The sequence below is a fragment of the Pelmatolapia mariae genome, linkage group LG18 (genome assembly GCF_036321145.2).
Source record: "Pelmatolapia mariae isolate MD_Pm_ZW linkage group LG18, Pm_UMD_F_2, whole genome shotgun sequence".
In the NCBI taxonomy this organism is placed as follows: domain Eukaryota; kingdom Metazoa; phylum Chordata; class Actinopteri; order Cichliformes; family Cichlidae; genus Pelmatolapia; species Pelmatolapia mariae.
In genome coordinates this window covers 28887257-28903439 of record NC_086243.1, presented here as the reverse complement: position 1 = coordinate 28903439, position 16183 = coordinate 28887257, and the positions used below count along the sequence as shown (strand labels likewise).

The 16183-nt window shown below is 40.3% G+C and overlaps 1 protein-coding gene across 5 annotated transcripts in view; it reads left to right on the top strand.

Moving 5' to 3' along the window:
* The window catches only part of pard3ab (par-3 family cell polarity regulator alpha, b), a 238652-nt gene that overhangs the window by 63669 nt on the left and 158800 nt on the right, over positions 1 to 16183 (top strand). For all 5 annotated transcript variants that reach the window (XM_063462892.1, XM_063462889.1, XM_063462891.1 and 2 more), the window contains exon 3: positions 15528 to 15711. In XM_063462892.1, coding sequence (XP_063318962.1) covers positions 15528 to 15711 — 184 coding nt within the window. The remainder of the gene's footprint in view (positions 1 to 15527; positions 15712 to 16183) is intronic.

Sequence of the window (16183 nt, the reverse complement as noted above, 5' to 3'; positions counted from 1 at the left end):
ACAGCCACTTCATAAACGCACGGCACAGCATAGAAGAGCCACCTCCACGGGACAAGACTCGGCGGTCCATCTGCATCTAAAGGACAAAGGTCACTCTTTTGAGGATGCCAGTGTTCACATCCACCATTTGACCCTAGAACTGAAGATGCTTCTTAGATGAGAGTTGGAACGTCTTCAAGAACTTAAAGAAGTCCAGACGCTTTTCTTTCTAAGCTCTTTAGATTGAGTCGGGTTGCTCGAATTTAATCTACCAGTCTTTTATTAGGAAGGCAACATCAGGCTCAACTTTGATATTGCTTTCTTAGCTTTGTAAAATGCAATGTAACAAATAAATATGCCCAGGAATATCAATATACCGTACAATACGTGCAAGTACAGTAGTGCGACACAGCAGCACAGTCTTGTAGTCTTTTAGCGACTGAGCGCGAACACAGGCAAACATGAAAAACATCAGTTTAATTCACAGGCACTGCTGTCATTAATATAAATGGTTCTTTGAGCTAATGCAGAGCTCCTTTTGTTCATTTATTTATCATAATGTTTGAAGTTGTAGAGTCTTTTGATTAAATCTCATGAAGCAAAAGAAAATATTAGAATGCTTTTTCACAGCACTGTAAATGAAAATGGAACCAAGATAACCCTTACCCTCTGTGTTTTCGTTATTGATGTAATTTGTTTGCACTGGACTCATTTCGGCTCAGTGGGAGTCATTAGGCTGATGCATACTGATGGTCATGCTAGTTTCATTTCCCCCTGCTCTCACTAGTGCACCTTCTCACATGGGTGAATGTAATTTTTACCATAATTGCAGTAAAAACTCCCCCCAAAAATCTTATACCAACCAGAAAGAGAGAAAGCAGACAACAAGGGAAGAATTGTCATCAAAGCTTTTCAGTATTAGACTGCGGTTTTCTGTTAAGCAGAAAATTATTGCAAACATAACATTAAAAAGAGTTCGGACCTCTCCTTTGTGTTTGAGATTTTGGAGCATTTTTACTGCAGATATCTGGAAAAATGTGTGGCCTGCTAGGTGCAGCATGTACAAGAAGTTTACTCTGGTTTTTCAGTGATGGCATTCTGGTATTGCATTTATTGCAGGTGCGTGTGTCTGTGCTTAGGGACCGTGCACGGATTCACATTGATAAACAAGCTAGCTCCAGTGTTGGCTGATGATGTGGCATTTCAACCTCCCATCCAAATATGGACAACCCCCAAAAACAATATTTACAAGACTCTAATGCGTTGTCATCGGAAATAGTTGTAGCCCCATTAGTGTGTTAGCTTTATGTGTGAAAAAGTAATTTCCTTTGCTGCTGCCATGCAATGTGTTTGGACTTCTCTTTAGGGTTTTAAAACTTGAAAGGTCTCTTATAAAATATATGCTTAATACAGGCAATAGAGTCTAACTCTTTTTTTCTTTTTTCCAAGTGTGTGTGTCTCTTCAACGTCCTTTCTGCCATTCAATCTCCCATCAACCCCCCCTCTTTTTCCTCCCCCTGCCTCCCCTCACTTCCCACCTTCTTTACCTCAGCTGATTTATTGCTAAAAAAAAGAGTGGGTTCCTCTTCGCTGATGCCTGTTTCATTGTGCAACAGAAAATGCCCCACCACTCGAGCCAGCGTGAGGCTTGCCAGCTGTGTTGCTGCAATCTCACTCACACACACACACACACACACACACACACACACACACTGATTTCAGCTCACGCTACACTAACACTTCTTCCAGCACCACTTGTCCAGGCCAAGGGAGTGACAGAATAATTCCCGGCAAAGAGAGAAGGGAAGCTGTCCAGTTCGCTGTGTTCTGAGCATCTCAGCCAGGCTCTGTGAAGAAACAGCTTAGTTTAAAGCACCGTCGGTTCCATCGTGAGAGCTTGTGCTATTTCCGACGAGTCTTTCTCATGGACGATTGGTCTCGCCTCTTTCCTCCTTTCACCCACTTCCTCTTCATTCTTCTGCTAACCCCATGATCTCCTTGCTCCTTGTCCTTTTCTTATCTATTCCTTCCTTTTTCTTCCTTTTCTCCCCTCTCTAGCTTCTTCCATCCAAACTTATTCTTTTTTCTTTCCTCACACTTCTCTTTTTTGTGTTTTGCATCTACATTTTTACATCTTATGTAGCCTTTTTTTTGCCCCCTTTTTAAAAAAAAAAAAAAAAGCTTTGTTGTACCTGAGTCGCCTCTGTTTACGTCTCTTTTTTTTAGGACACATCCAGTAAGTGTGCTGTCTGTTTCTCATATTACGTAATGGGAGTAAAATGAATAACACGTTTGTTATCCTGAAATAGGCACATGGAGGAAAAATAAGACCTTTGTTCTACACTTTACACATTTTTTTGTCAGCTAAAGGGGAAAAGCCGTTGTTTAAGATGAAGAAATGTGTGTTTTCTCATGAAAATGGAAGCCGTCACAGCAAAACATAAACAAGGAATGTCTATTAATGTCTTTCAAATTTGGATTTAGACCTTTTTATGTAATCTCAAAGTAGTTGTAAGTAAGTAAGTGTAAGTAACTGGTTAGCTGTAAGTGATTGGTGTTTTGATTTCTGTAGCCCTAGTTCATGAGTTTTTAACTGAAGGTCCATCTGACAACCACTGTTCATGATGCCAAAAATGTGTATTCCTTGACCAGTTGGTTGCTGGAGGTTGCTTGGAGTCGTTGTGAAATTACTGCTAAAGCATCATCCAGGTGCTGCTAGAGACCTGTTGGTGATCCCTGCAACCACTGGTGTGTAAATATATGCTGTAAGTGTGGGGAAAAGTGTGTACTCTACAACTGATTAACAAGTGGATGCTAGATGTTTGCTTACTAGGTGATAACAACAGCTAGCAAGTGGGATACTGTACAGTACCAAACACCTCCTTGGGGTTGCTTTGGTTGCAAGTTGCTGTAGGCTGAGTGGAAGACGCCAACTTGTCTGTAAATATTTGCAAATTACTCACTAAGCAGTAATGAAACTGTGAAAAGTGCAACACGGGAAATGGACACCATTTGGTTTCTTAAAGCAAAGTTTGCACACAAGTGAGCGTCTTTCATGAAGATTTTTGGCGACTGTTGCAACCATCTAGCAACCAAAGCAATTGCAAGGAGCTGTCTCAAGGACTGTGTGACTGAAACCTAAAATGACCTGTTAGCTTTATGAGTTTATGCTGAGAGCCACAGGTTCCTCCCAAGAGCTCTTATTTTCAGTGGATTTTCTTACCTAAAACACACCTATAAATGTAAACGTCCACACACAGACAGACTCAGTATCGCCTGCTACGTGTTGCCTACTAAGTACTGATTACCTCTATGGAAAACGGGTAATTAAAGCTAAATGGCTAAATATAGCCCTAAGTGTGATTAACAGTGATAGCATGTGATGTATGGTGCTCATTAGTTTGCTAGCTTACAACCGCCTCAACCCAGAACCCATAACCAACTTGTCTACACACGCACGCACACACACACACACACACACACACACCGTTGTGTGGCCGTTCAATTAAAGGAATCCCCGTTTGATTTTCAACCTCATCTTTATCTCCTTATCTCTCTGTTTGATGGCAGGAGTGGTGATCAATACAGGACGTAAAGTGTGTCTGTGCTATCTCCGTCAGATCACCCAGGTTTCACAAGGATATGTTAGGCTGGTGTGTGCTCGGTTCAGGCTTGGTTTTGTACTTAAGTTATTTAGTCTGAGTCCCAAAAATTTATGTTGAGCTTAAAAATGGAGTGACCTTTCCTTTAGGCTCACAAAGGTAAGAGCTAAAATGATCAGTCGTGGTTACTTTACAAATATACAACTGGTTCACCAGATACGGTGCACAATATATCAGTGAGCATTGCTGAGCAGATTTTCCTTGTGCTATTTTGTATATTTTCTTTTAGCCAGCAGCACTGGCTTGTCTGGGTTGTTTACTCTGGTAACTGAAATGATAGAGACGGATCACCACACAGTTCGGCCCTGAAGCTGCTGTGTGGAAAAACTGTCCATAGCTCACAAGGTTTATTCTGCAGAAACAGCCTCCGGGCTCAGTAGAACTGTGTGGGGATTTCATATCAGAAAACATGATTTCAAGATCCAAAACCTTTTAGTCCTGGACAGCTGATTTTAAAAAAAGTAGGCCAGTTTGGATAAGAATGTTAGTGGGGATTGAATGTTTAGATATCTAACAACTGAATTTATGTATACATTTGTTACAAAATGATTTTATGTTTGAAGAAGTGGTCAGGGCTAGTTTGTACTTCTTCCAGTAATATTGAAATAGAAATGAACTCCTCCTGCAGTCTGTAGTTTACAGTGAACACCAGAATCTGCCTGCTGTTAGTGTATATATACCAAACTTGTCAGAATGGTGGTGCAGTGGTGGTGCAATGGAGGTTTCAGTAATGGGTTCAGCGTGCAGTATCAGGTTTTTGGCCATAGGAAATGGTCTGTGTGTTTCTATTCACTTGACTATCGTGTGGGTTTTCTTTCTTTCTTTTTTTTGTGCTGTATCAACATCTATCAGCTTTCAGCAGCTTAAATTAAACACACTTCTCACCCTGAAAGACTGTCAGCACTCTTATTCAGTGTTGTTGTTTTTTTAAAGCTCAGATATCCAGAATAGTCAGTTTAGTTGTCGCAGGTAAGTGAATGAGCAGATCGGGCTCAGTTGAGAACAAGGCTTCTCTAATTTGACAAGGGAAGATGAGCCTGAAATAAAACTCCACAGTGGGAGTCAATAGAAAAAATCTTTTATTTCATATAACCAGATTTACAGGACGGTAAAAGAATAATACATCAAATAATTGAGTCATAAATAACTAGTTAGTAGGTATTCATTAAGTAATTACTGAAATGAATTTGGAGGGGCAATACGTTTTCACCAAAGTGATTTAAATACAGCAATAAAGAACACACTGACTGGTACCGCAGCAGCATCACTGCAGCCACACTGTTTCTCCTCTGAGGTTTGACTAATGGATGGACTCTCCTCTCCAGCAGCCTGGCTAAAATGTCTAAGCCATATTAGTGGAGAGAACGGGGGGAAGAACGACCAGTAAGTTGCCTCAGTGCAGGTTTAAACCTGAGCCTTTGGAGAAGCCTTATGTGGGTCGCCTGCTTCTATACCTGCTTGGCTTCTATAAACAACAGCATTTTAGTCAGGTTGAGGTCTGGACATGACTGGGTCATTGCAACACCTTGATTCTTTCCCTTTTCACCATCACTGTGCTTGATGGTTGGTATGAGGTGTTTGTGCTGATATGTTCTTTGGTCTTTGCCAAACATGACACTGTGCATTATGTCCATGCACCTTGACTTTGGTCTTGTCTGTCCAAAGAATACTGTTCCATAAGGCCATAACCTTTCCAAACAAGCCATGAACTTTAATATTTTACGTGCTAACCGAGGCCTGCAGATTCTGAGTTGTAGCTCTTGAGTTTTTCCTAGTTTATTTGAGTATCTCACAGTCTGCCAATGGGGTGAATTTGCCAATCCAGGGATAATTAGCAACTGTCTTAAGTGTTTTTCACATGTGGATAATCTTTCTCACTACAGAGTAATGGACTCCAAATTGTTTGGAAATGGCTTTATGACCCTTCCCTGATTGATGGGCAGCAACAATTGTTTCATTGTTGTTAATGTCTTTCCTCCTTGCCATTAAACCTCAATGCTCCAGATCAGATCAGAAGACAAATGTCTTCCAAAACCTGTCTTCAAGTTTGATTTCTTTTCTTAAATATAAAGATAAAAGTATATGGCTATGCAAAGTAAATATTTTGCAAGTACTGTTTCCGTACATGTGGCCAAAGTTCAGTAGAACTTGAGTTGAGTAAAAAGTGGTGTACTAGGGGAGTATCTTTCAGGGAATACGAGTCACAGCTCAGCTCTGCTTTCATTTTGGAGAATGAATTACCTTCAGTGCCTCGCTCCCTCACTCCCTCCTGGCTCTGCCTGATTGCCGTTTTCATTTGTCCGTTTGGCCTCGACTCAGGCTGCACACTGCTTTCCCCCCACATGTTTTCTATTGTCTGGATTAAAGTGAAATGGATAGTAGGTCATCAGTGTGACTGGGATTGTTTCACACTGGTCTGAGCTGTCCCCAATTCTATTACACAGTAATCCTAAATGTGTGCTTTCTCACAAATAAATGTGTTTTTGTGTCAGATTGAGTTTTGAATGAGAAACTGAATGAACGAAATGGCACGAAGGTGTTTTTTGGAGTGGCTGTTTGAAAGGTTTGGGAAGGTTGGCTCGCACCTGGTCAGTGTCGGGTCTCGTTCCCCTGTGTTTAATACATCTCCTTCGCCTTTGTGTGTTTTTTGTTAAACTCATTGAGGTCAAGGTTACTGCGTGCTCTGCCTGAGCTCACCCAGTCTCTGTGGGAGTTTGGGGTTGCATTGCTTGTCTGGCAACCTCAGCTAATCTTAGTCACATCAGTCACACATCCAAACCACTGCCCCTTTGGCTTGTGCTGCTCAGATTAACACTTTTCCACAAAGACTAATTGTTGCAACACTCTTTTCTGAGTACAAAAATGAGTCAAATTAAATTAAAAAGCAAGAGAAAGTTTTAAACAATCAGACATCTTGAACTTTACGCTATTTTACGCAGACTTAAGTAATTAAGGATTGCACACTGTCGAGAAAACAAAGTAAAAGTATGTAGGGAAAAGTGACGTTTGGGGGCAGTAAATGTGTTTCGTATTTGTTTCGTTCATAGTGCACACTTCCAATCTGCTTTACAAAACTTCCTCTGCTCTCTGGGAGCTCTTCTCCAGTGATTTCCCACAAAGTCTTAAATTTGTGTTTCTGAAACTTGTAGATGTGAGTGGATTAGAGTGATATCTGTTGACTGTGAAGGAGTGTTTCAAAATAACTAAAAACTTTTATATCCAGCACTTCTTGCATTAACTGCATTGTGAAGTTAATGCAAGAATTTAGTAGTAGGTCTGAATATACATTTAATTCTCCAAGGACAGCGATGTGTTGAAAGGGAAGCTTTAGAAAAACAAGTGTACTCTGATGTCAGTTATGACGTTTTTAATAGAAATATATTTTTTTGGAGGATAGATTTATTACACACAAAGTGAGATAGGACACATTGTGATACATGAGACTTTCCACTGTGTTTTAATCTGAGGAAGTCGTCTCTGCGTTGATGCACTATTCCTCAAGGCTCCTTGTTGGAAGAGCTACAGAAGCTACGTTAAGAGTCTCAGGAGGTTGTAGTTGAGGAAGGCCATCATTTGTGTCGTGTGTGGGAGCTTTGAACAAACCAGAACTGGTTAGGTTTAGACACTATGAGCAGCTTAGTGTTTATATGTGATGCCAAGAGGTTTGTTTACATGCACCCGTACGTGACAAGTTAGAAGTGACAGGCTCATCTGTATATTGCCCTAAACTGATTAGTCAGGCACAGATGCTAGATACTAATCAAATTTCAGTTTTGCCAATGATTTTTGCTTCTAGCTATTACAAAAACAACATTTTGGTGAGCTTTCTGCCAACAATATGTATTTGGGGAAAGTAAATCTAACATATTTTATACTGCGAACCCATAATGATAATAAAGGATTCTTATTCTTAACAATGTCACCTGATTTACTTTTAGCTGCTTGGAACAGCTAACTCTGTTTGTCGCTCCGTGACTACTGTACAGTTCCCCTGGCACATCCCATGTGCATCCACAGACATCCTGTGGCGAAGGCAGACCAAACGGCATTTGCCTTTCCGAGACCATCGAATACACCTCATAATCGGGGCCTAACTCCCTACCAGATTCCCCACCATCGTCATCCCCATTTTCACTCAGTTCTCCCTATTTTCAGTATTTAATGTCTTGGGAAATAAGACTGTTGGTTCTAAAGGTCTCGGATTCATACCAGAGGCTGTGTTTTAAGCCACATGCTTTTCCTTTTGTTAATAAAAGCTGAGGAAAATACCATATATCTTATATATCCTACCAGATATGTGATAATGTACCTTTTTATATGACCTTGCTGTACAGCTTTCCACCAGCAGCTACATTAAAAACTTTCACGAACCTCTCAGTTTACAAATCAAACGTCTTCTTTCCCTACTTTTGATAAATTGCTCTCGCCGCCTTCATGTATATGTTACTGATGTAGCAGAAACCATGTAGCCATAACTCTTGTCACAGCGTTTTCACCTTTTTTAGGGTTCTAAAGAAAGACATAATGTACAGTCAGTTTCCTGCTTTTACCTAATGAACCTGTCAAGAGTCGTGTTCCTCCTGTTTCCCAAACCTCAGATAGATTTCATGAGTGAAAGAAATGGATGTAATGACAAAATAAGTATGTGCTTCATTTTTAAATATTTAAAGTATATATCTATTTTCAAATAAGAAATGATCTAAAGTTCATCTTTTAAAAACTTGGAGTTTCATCATACTGTCATCTGAGGTTTTAAGTTGCAACCATTCTTTAAAACTGATGGTGTGTCTCGTCTTTTCCCGCATCGCTAGATATCTCATTTTGAAACTAAACTCCTCACATAAATACTGTGGTATACTGACCCGGGAGTAACATTGGTCACTGCCTGTCTGCACTGTGTGGGTTTTGGCTCTGGCGAGCTGATGGTGGGGGCTTTGATGGCTGTTGCTTTTGGGAAAAGGCCTGTTGCAACCTCGCACTTTCGACATAAAGTGTGTAACCAAGAAAATTTGTTCCAGGCTGCTGTTTCTTGACCTGAGAGGAGAGTCGGGACGACATGCTTTGGATTACACAGCTGTGTAGGTGAAAGTTTAGCGGTTACTTCCTTCATTTTGCTGACGATTTCCTTTGTGCCCTCTTACTTCCTGGTCTGAAACTGGTATAGTGCAAGCCAGAGAACTGAAAGGTTTTGATTCCCACAATCAGGGTAATCTTTGATGGCGAAGAACTCAAAAGAAAATGTTTGAGCTCTTTGATTTTGGCTTGAAATAGCCTTCTACCAATATTTATATCTTAAAATTTCAATTTCTTTCATAAGTTATTACATTTTTAGCCTTTAGTTTCATTCTGGACTGTCAGTGCACCAAACCAGCAGAACATAAACACAAACTGGGACCTGTGAAAGTAGATGACAATCTAAGATACCAGTGTCTGCTTGTAATTTGACGAGCAGTGGCCATGCATTAAAGAGTTGCCACATAAAGAGATAATTTGTTAAAATGAAAATCACTAATAATAAAAATAATCAGTTTTATCACCATTTTTAATCCTGTCTTTCATTTATAATTTCAGTGACACATTTGGTATCGTGTCAGGATCCAACGTCTCGTCATTTGCAGTGTGTATGACAAGCTTAATTTCCCCTCTGCTCAAATAATCAGTCGAGCTCACTTTCGTTTTATGTGTCTGCGTTTATTGATATATACAGTTTAGATTAAATAAATCTTATGAAAGAACAGAGGATATGCAACGTGGAGCTTGACATGAGGGAAAATGCGGTCTGTTGATGTAATATAATTCTGTGTGAAACTGTAATGACTTGACGTTATTTTATGTGACGGGGGAACAAATCAAATGCTCAATAGATGGACGCTCAACTTGGAAAGATTTATGTTTTGGAGTTGATAGCCAGAACTAAGGCAAGTGTAACTTTTGGGACGGTCGCACCGCAAAAGCTTGGGGAATTTCGATGAAATAAAAATGGGCAATTGCTGATGTGGCACAAGCGGTGACTGCGTCTTGCTAAATTCAATCCTCTCCCCAACACACATCCGTGAGGATTAATTCCCCTTTGAGAAACCTCTGGTTTCCTCTCTCTGGCCCCGCTGCCAGCATATTGTTCTAGCCAGAGTTATGATGATGATTTACGAGCTGCAAGTGACTGCTGAAAAGTGGACTGACTCACACTTTCCACTGTAATTTGCTCTTCAGTAATTGTTAGTTTTTGAGTATAAAGCAATCTAAGTGCAAGAAAGGGGATACAAGTTGATAAAAGTATTGAAGGACAGCGTTTAGCAAATCTACTTAACATATATTATCTCATTGTTATTGTGATTTTACACTGTGTAAATAAAGTTGGATTAAACTGATTCACCTGAATAAGTTCATACCTGCTCTAGTATTCCATGCTGTGATTTCTACAGTTGCACACAAATTTCCCTGAGACACTTCAGTTAAAATTGTGGGAATTTACTGTTGCTGTATTAGCCAAAGTACTGCTATATTTTTGCTATGTGACATCAATCTGTGCTTTAAAAAGGGATTTACAGAATGAAGAGAGAGTTGCATCTTTCTCCAACATTTCAGAGGCTTTACTTAAATTATGTTAGGGAGGCAGTACAGCCCGTCAGCAAATTATGTTTTTATTGGGCTTGTTTTAGAGAAAATTGTTCCAAAATACCTCTTTGCTAACTCTTAACTGTCATCTGCTTGGGTTTTTTGGTTTTTGAATGATTTGTTTATTTATTGTTTGTTCATATGAAGACCAGAATCAGCCATTTTTTCCGCCTGGCATACACCCATTGTTGCTAACATGATCCAGCTTATGACAAGTGTGACCGCCATGTGTAATATTCCTGACTTGCTAGGTGCTATTTTCTGATTTTTGTAGCTCTATCAGTCTGTGTATAAACTTAGTCTATATCTAGGTCTGCTCTTTGTGTGTGTGTGTGTGTGTGTGTGTGTTGCAGTGTTTACTGTTAGCTCCATCTCTGATTTACTCTTCTCAGCTCAGTGGGCATTAAAGAAGATCAGCAGTGCATAGAAACCTCACGTCAACTCGAGTTTTGCAGGTGTAATTACAGAGCTATGCAGAAATGTAGCACATAATAAAGCTGGATGGATTGCAAATCATTTTCATTTGGATTTTATAATTATGGAAAAAGTTCTTCCCTTTAATCCGAAGTCCTTTAGTTTCATATTTCTTTTGTTATCAATATATTCTTAATAACACAAATGGAAAGTTGCATAAAGGAAAAGTTGCAAATGTAGTTGTGTTTTCAATAAGTACTATTACTTTGAAAGACAACTGAAAAATACACATAGTGCCTCGCAAACAGCAGGTTACATATTTATTTTTGTTGTCTTCAACATATTGACACAGTTCCACAGACCAATCAACACCTAATTCTCACTCTACATCCTCTGTTTTTCTCAGAACCTTGCTAATTGGATGTCACCCTTGTTTTGTGCTCTCTGTGTGTGTGTGTGTGTGTGTGTGTGTGTGTGTGTGTGTGTGTGTGTGTGTGTGTGTGTGTGTGTGTGCACCCTTGTGTGCTCCTATGCGTTTAAGCAGCTCTCCTGTGGCAGGGTCAGGGCTGTGCTTGTCAACAAACCTCAGCAATTAGCTTTGACTCGGGGCTGTTTCTTAGCTCGCAGACAACAATTCAAAACCTCCGACAGAAATAACACGTAACCTCGAGGGAGCATCTGTCAGTCACGACGCTGCCCGGTACTGCTGAAGCTACGGCATATTCACTTATTTAAAACCCATGTTTGGTCAGTTTCCAAGGAAAGTCTGGCAACTGATGATGTTCACTTTGACCTTATTCAACGTGTAACGTAATAGCAGCCAAAAGCCAAATCCACCGAGACACTGAAAGTCAACTCGGATTATAAGTAATGTATTTTTAATTTTTTTTAAACATTTTTACTTTACTGTGCATTTTAGCGTTACATATGACACTCGAGCTGAACGTTAAGCTTGAAGTCTTGTGCTGCATTCAAATGCTGGACATGTTAGTAGGAAATATGACATTCCGAACCACCAATCTTCTGCTCATATTGTTACGACTTAAAAAATTCCACCCTCCCAAAGTTTGGCGTATGCCGCTTGCTGCAATCTGATACAAGCTTTTCATGGGAATGCAAATTAAGACTTGAATGCATATTTTGGGTTTTAAAAAAATGCTCTTGGGCACTTTTCTTGAACAGCATTTATTCCTGACAGTTCCTTCTGAAAGCTTGAGGCGTGTTTGCTAGTTAAAAGGTTTTTTTTAGCAGCTACACTCTTGCAACGTTTGTGTCTTATTGGTGTACCCCGCAGCAACCGTTTGTTTTTGTATTGAAAAATGTTTATTACTATCTACTCATCTGCATATGGATATATTCATTGTAAGCAAATGGTCCCGTACATGCGCAATTTGTATGCCGTGCAGAAAACAATGCAATGCAAATACTTCCAGTGACTGTTTCTGGGTTTCAATAATTTAAATTATGCGAAAAACTTTCGAGGTCCCTGCAGGCTTTTCAGTCGTCAAAGACTGGAAGCTTAATGCCATAGAATAATAATAATGCAGAAAAGCGTCAGGGATAATGGGCGAATGTGATTAACGATCTGTCCAAAATGGCTTTAGCGGCAGATATTTGTGTGGCTCAACAGGTTTTATGATTGCTGCTGTTTTTTGTCAGCGCTGTACGGCTTTTATTTCTGCAATGCTAATTGCTGCAGATTATTTCTACTTCCAGCGATATCAGGTAAGCTCAGCCTGAACACATTTTTAGTGCCCGCTGCAGCTGAACCGATTACCATGTAATAACAGCCACATGGGCTGAAAAAGCACATGGGGTTGAGAGCTCTTCTTCTGTGGTGCCCTCGGGGAGTAGCCCGGGGAGGCAGGGAGTTTGCTGACTCAGCCCTTGTGGCCTGAACTGAGCTTTAATGAGGGAGCAGCAGACTACACTCACAGGTTTATATAGATTTGTACACATAAAACACACAATTACAAACACACAGCACACACTCCCTTTTCTCATGAGTCTCACTAAAGCGCACACACGCTCGCACCTGACCGCACACACCTGCTCTGTTTTACTTGTCAGTCCGCTATTTTCACCTCTTCTCCTTTCTTTTCTGTCTTTATTCGCACTTTCATTACTTCTGCAGCACACATATAGCCTCGCCCTTTGACCTTTGTAATCCTCATTAACGTGCGCTCACATTAGCCTCTGGCTGTAGCGAGCTGTAATTCGAAGTAAATGTGTTTGCGTTTATGTAAAGGGACTAATGGGAAAAATGAGTGTTGAGGTCTGTAAATGTTTTTAAGTGTGCGTGTGTTTGTGTGTGTGCCCTGGAGAGTGTGTTTCTCTCACCAGGGGAGCCTGTCCAGCAAGCTATAAAACTCCACAGCTCTCAGGCTAAATGTGGCTGAAATGAAGGTTTAATGTGCTGGAAAAATGGTCGTTGGATTTGAATGGTGTGTGTGTGTTTTAATGGATTCTGTGGGTGTCTTTGTGTCTCTAGATGTAATTGTGTGTGTATCAATGCATTTCTTTTTATTTGTCCGTGTGTGTTTGTGTGTTTAAGAGTTGTGATTTAGAGAACTTGACGTATTTTAATTTGCACTGTATGCAGCCTGAATGGCCTTGAAGTGTTAATATTTTGTGCTTGTAGTTTCTTTTCATCTTTAGTGTGATGAAGATGATGTTTGGATTTTGATGTTACTTGTGAGAATCATTGAAGCAATAGACGCACAACGACTCCGCCATGGAATTGATTTCATTTATTTTAGTCATACAAAGTCGTACAAATATACTACTTTTAAAAGAACCCTCCAGTCATTTTGTACCGTACGTTCATAAACGGCGAGGTGTGACCCTTAAGTTCCCCGTCTATACTCATAAAAAAAGTCAAAAACCGCATGGAATAGAAATTTGGCTGATCTTCTTTTGCTCATTTCTCCAGTGGCAGCCCTCGACCTTGGTTTGAGTGGCGGCTGTTTTTAAATCGCTTTTTGGATGTCCCAGTGTGACCACTTGCACTTGAGCATTTGCGATGGACTCTTGTCATCGCTGATCAAAATTGGGTAACAGAATTTGACACAGAATTTCTCTCTTGGTTGCCCGTGGTGAAATTAGACCGTGTTTCTACACGGTGTCAAATCAGAACTTCCTGGGATTAGTATAAAAGTTGCAGCTGTGCTTTGGAAAGCAACTTTTAAATGAAGAATAGTCCAAATTCAAATTAGTTATATTTTTTTTTATAAAGTTACTCATCATCAAGGACAGATGTGGCAAAGCTCCATCAGAGCCAAAGCTTTCTCCTCTGACTGCAGTCGAAGCGAGGCTTCTTATGTAGACACCTTCGCTTGTAGTGATTGTTTTGCTTTCATACTCCTGAGTGTTACCTTACTGATTAGCTCTACCCCATGATATTAAAAGCAGTATTCATGATGGATATGCAACTAAAATTGTTGATTAAAGAACTGCTTGCTTCAAAGAAGTGAAATGCTTCCCCTTTTGAATTCCCTCCTCTTATAAATGTTAAACTGGCTTCATTTGAAACTCTTCCTCTAAGAGGAAAATCTATTTCTGACGCTAAATAAAATCGATAAACCTGGAAACCCTTATTACTGATTTTCAAAGAGCCCTTGCAAAAACGTATTTTTAAAATATATATATATATTTTCCTTGAGGTGAAATTAGTATGTTGTCTGTGACTAGCTGCTTTTGGCGTTGGAGGTATTCGGTCAGTTTTTCTTTAAAGTTCAGGCGTTTCCTTTGGTTAGGATCATGTCCATAAACCCAGATAAAGTGAAGTGATGTCTTGAAGATGTTTGAGCGGTTGAGCACGTGTGCTAGTTTTGAATGTGGTTAATATTTTGTGCATTAGGGGGCAAACCTTATCACAGTCGTGCTTCTGCATCAGATCTCACCTCGAGGGACGCTCGGATCACATCCCTCGAATTGGCACGTGTTAGATGGATTTTTCATTTTCTCCTCAGCTAACTGAAGCCAGCTGAACACATACGCCGGCCTAGTGGGAGTCGCAGAGAGATGGCATGAATGTAATCTTTAATCTAATAAAGGGACTCTGCAGAGGCTGGAATTAATCAGATCTGTGAGGGAGAAGAGCTTTGAACATAAAGACGTGGAGTGAAAGACGAAGCTTTTTGAGTGGAGGGAGAATATGATTGGACATAATGAGTGTGTCTCTGTCATAGAATAAAATGGGGAGGGGGGGGGTCTAAATCACCTCAATTTTCCTTTGGACTTTATGTGCGGTCCCCGTGCATTTGAGCCGAGAAGGACCACCATGTCTTCTATTTGTCTGTGCGCTGTTTTCAAGGAAGCTACCTCTACATTTATAGAACACCAGCTATGATTTGGACTTCCTGATTACACCCAGTAGGACTGATTTTTGAGCCAGTGTGGTTCAGTTGGTGTTAATGCCTACCTTCAAAAATCACACAGTATGCTGTGTTTTAATTATTCTCATTTGCCTCTTCCTGGATTAAATGGATTAAAATCAGATTTGCAGATAATGAAGTCTCTCCTTTCCTGTGTAGTTTTAAATATGGGGGAAAATGCATGAATGCTGCTTAATTTCAAGTCTAAGGGAAAATGAGTAGGTATCGCTACAAAAGAGTCGTTCATCATTATCATCTTCTTCTTTTTGGGTGTTTATCATTTTTTGTTTCCTGTCATTGCACCTTCTATGTAATTGTTCTCTATATCCAGATTACAGCTAAGCATTGTCATTCCATAAAGTTAAAAAAAATTTTTTTTTCCTGTGCTATATTACTTCGATACTGCGGTGTAACATTAAGCTACATATTTCTGAAATCTGACCTTTTGTGCTCTCTCCTCTGTTTTTCCTTTTCCCTGCAGTTAATAGCTATATATGATGAACAGGAACCCCATCATGGAGGTGATGGTACCAGTGCCAGCTCCACAGGCACCCAGAGCCCCGACCTGTTTGCTGCAGACCTCAGCGCAGGCAGCGGAGCCTCTGCTTTCCAACCTTACCAGGCCGCCAGCGAGATCGAGGTCACGCCTTCGGCCCTGCGCACCAGTAAGTCACGAGACTGGAGAACACGCGTTTCTGGATCAAATACCATTAGGGTTATTTGCACAGACATGCATTATTTTGACAGAGGTATCATTACCTAAAGATACAATCAGGAACTGCAACATTGGCTGATTAATATTTAATTCAGTTCGTCTTATATTCCTCACGTTATCATCTTCATTGGAGTCAAATGTCATCAACCACAGCAGTATAGAGAAAACACAACAAATCACCTTATCACGTCCCAGCCGTACCGTCGCCCTGTTCATAAATTTTGTTAATTGGACAGGAGGTGCCTTTTTTTTTTTTTCAGACACAGATAGCCGTTTGATCCCCGGCCAAAGTGGCTAATTGGTTCTATTCGCTGCCTCCTAAATCAAATGTGACGCTGAGGCCATTCACCTCTGCAGTTTCGCTGGCCAAGTCGCTTCTTCTACTGCAATTACTCTGAGTTTGGATGGGAAAGTGACTCGTG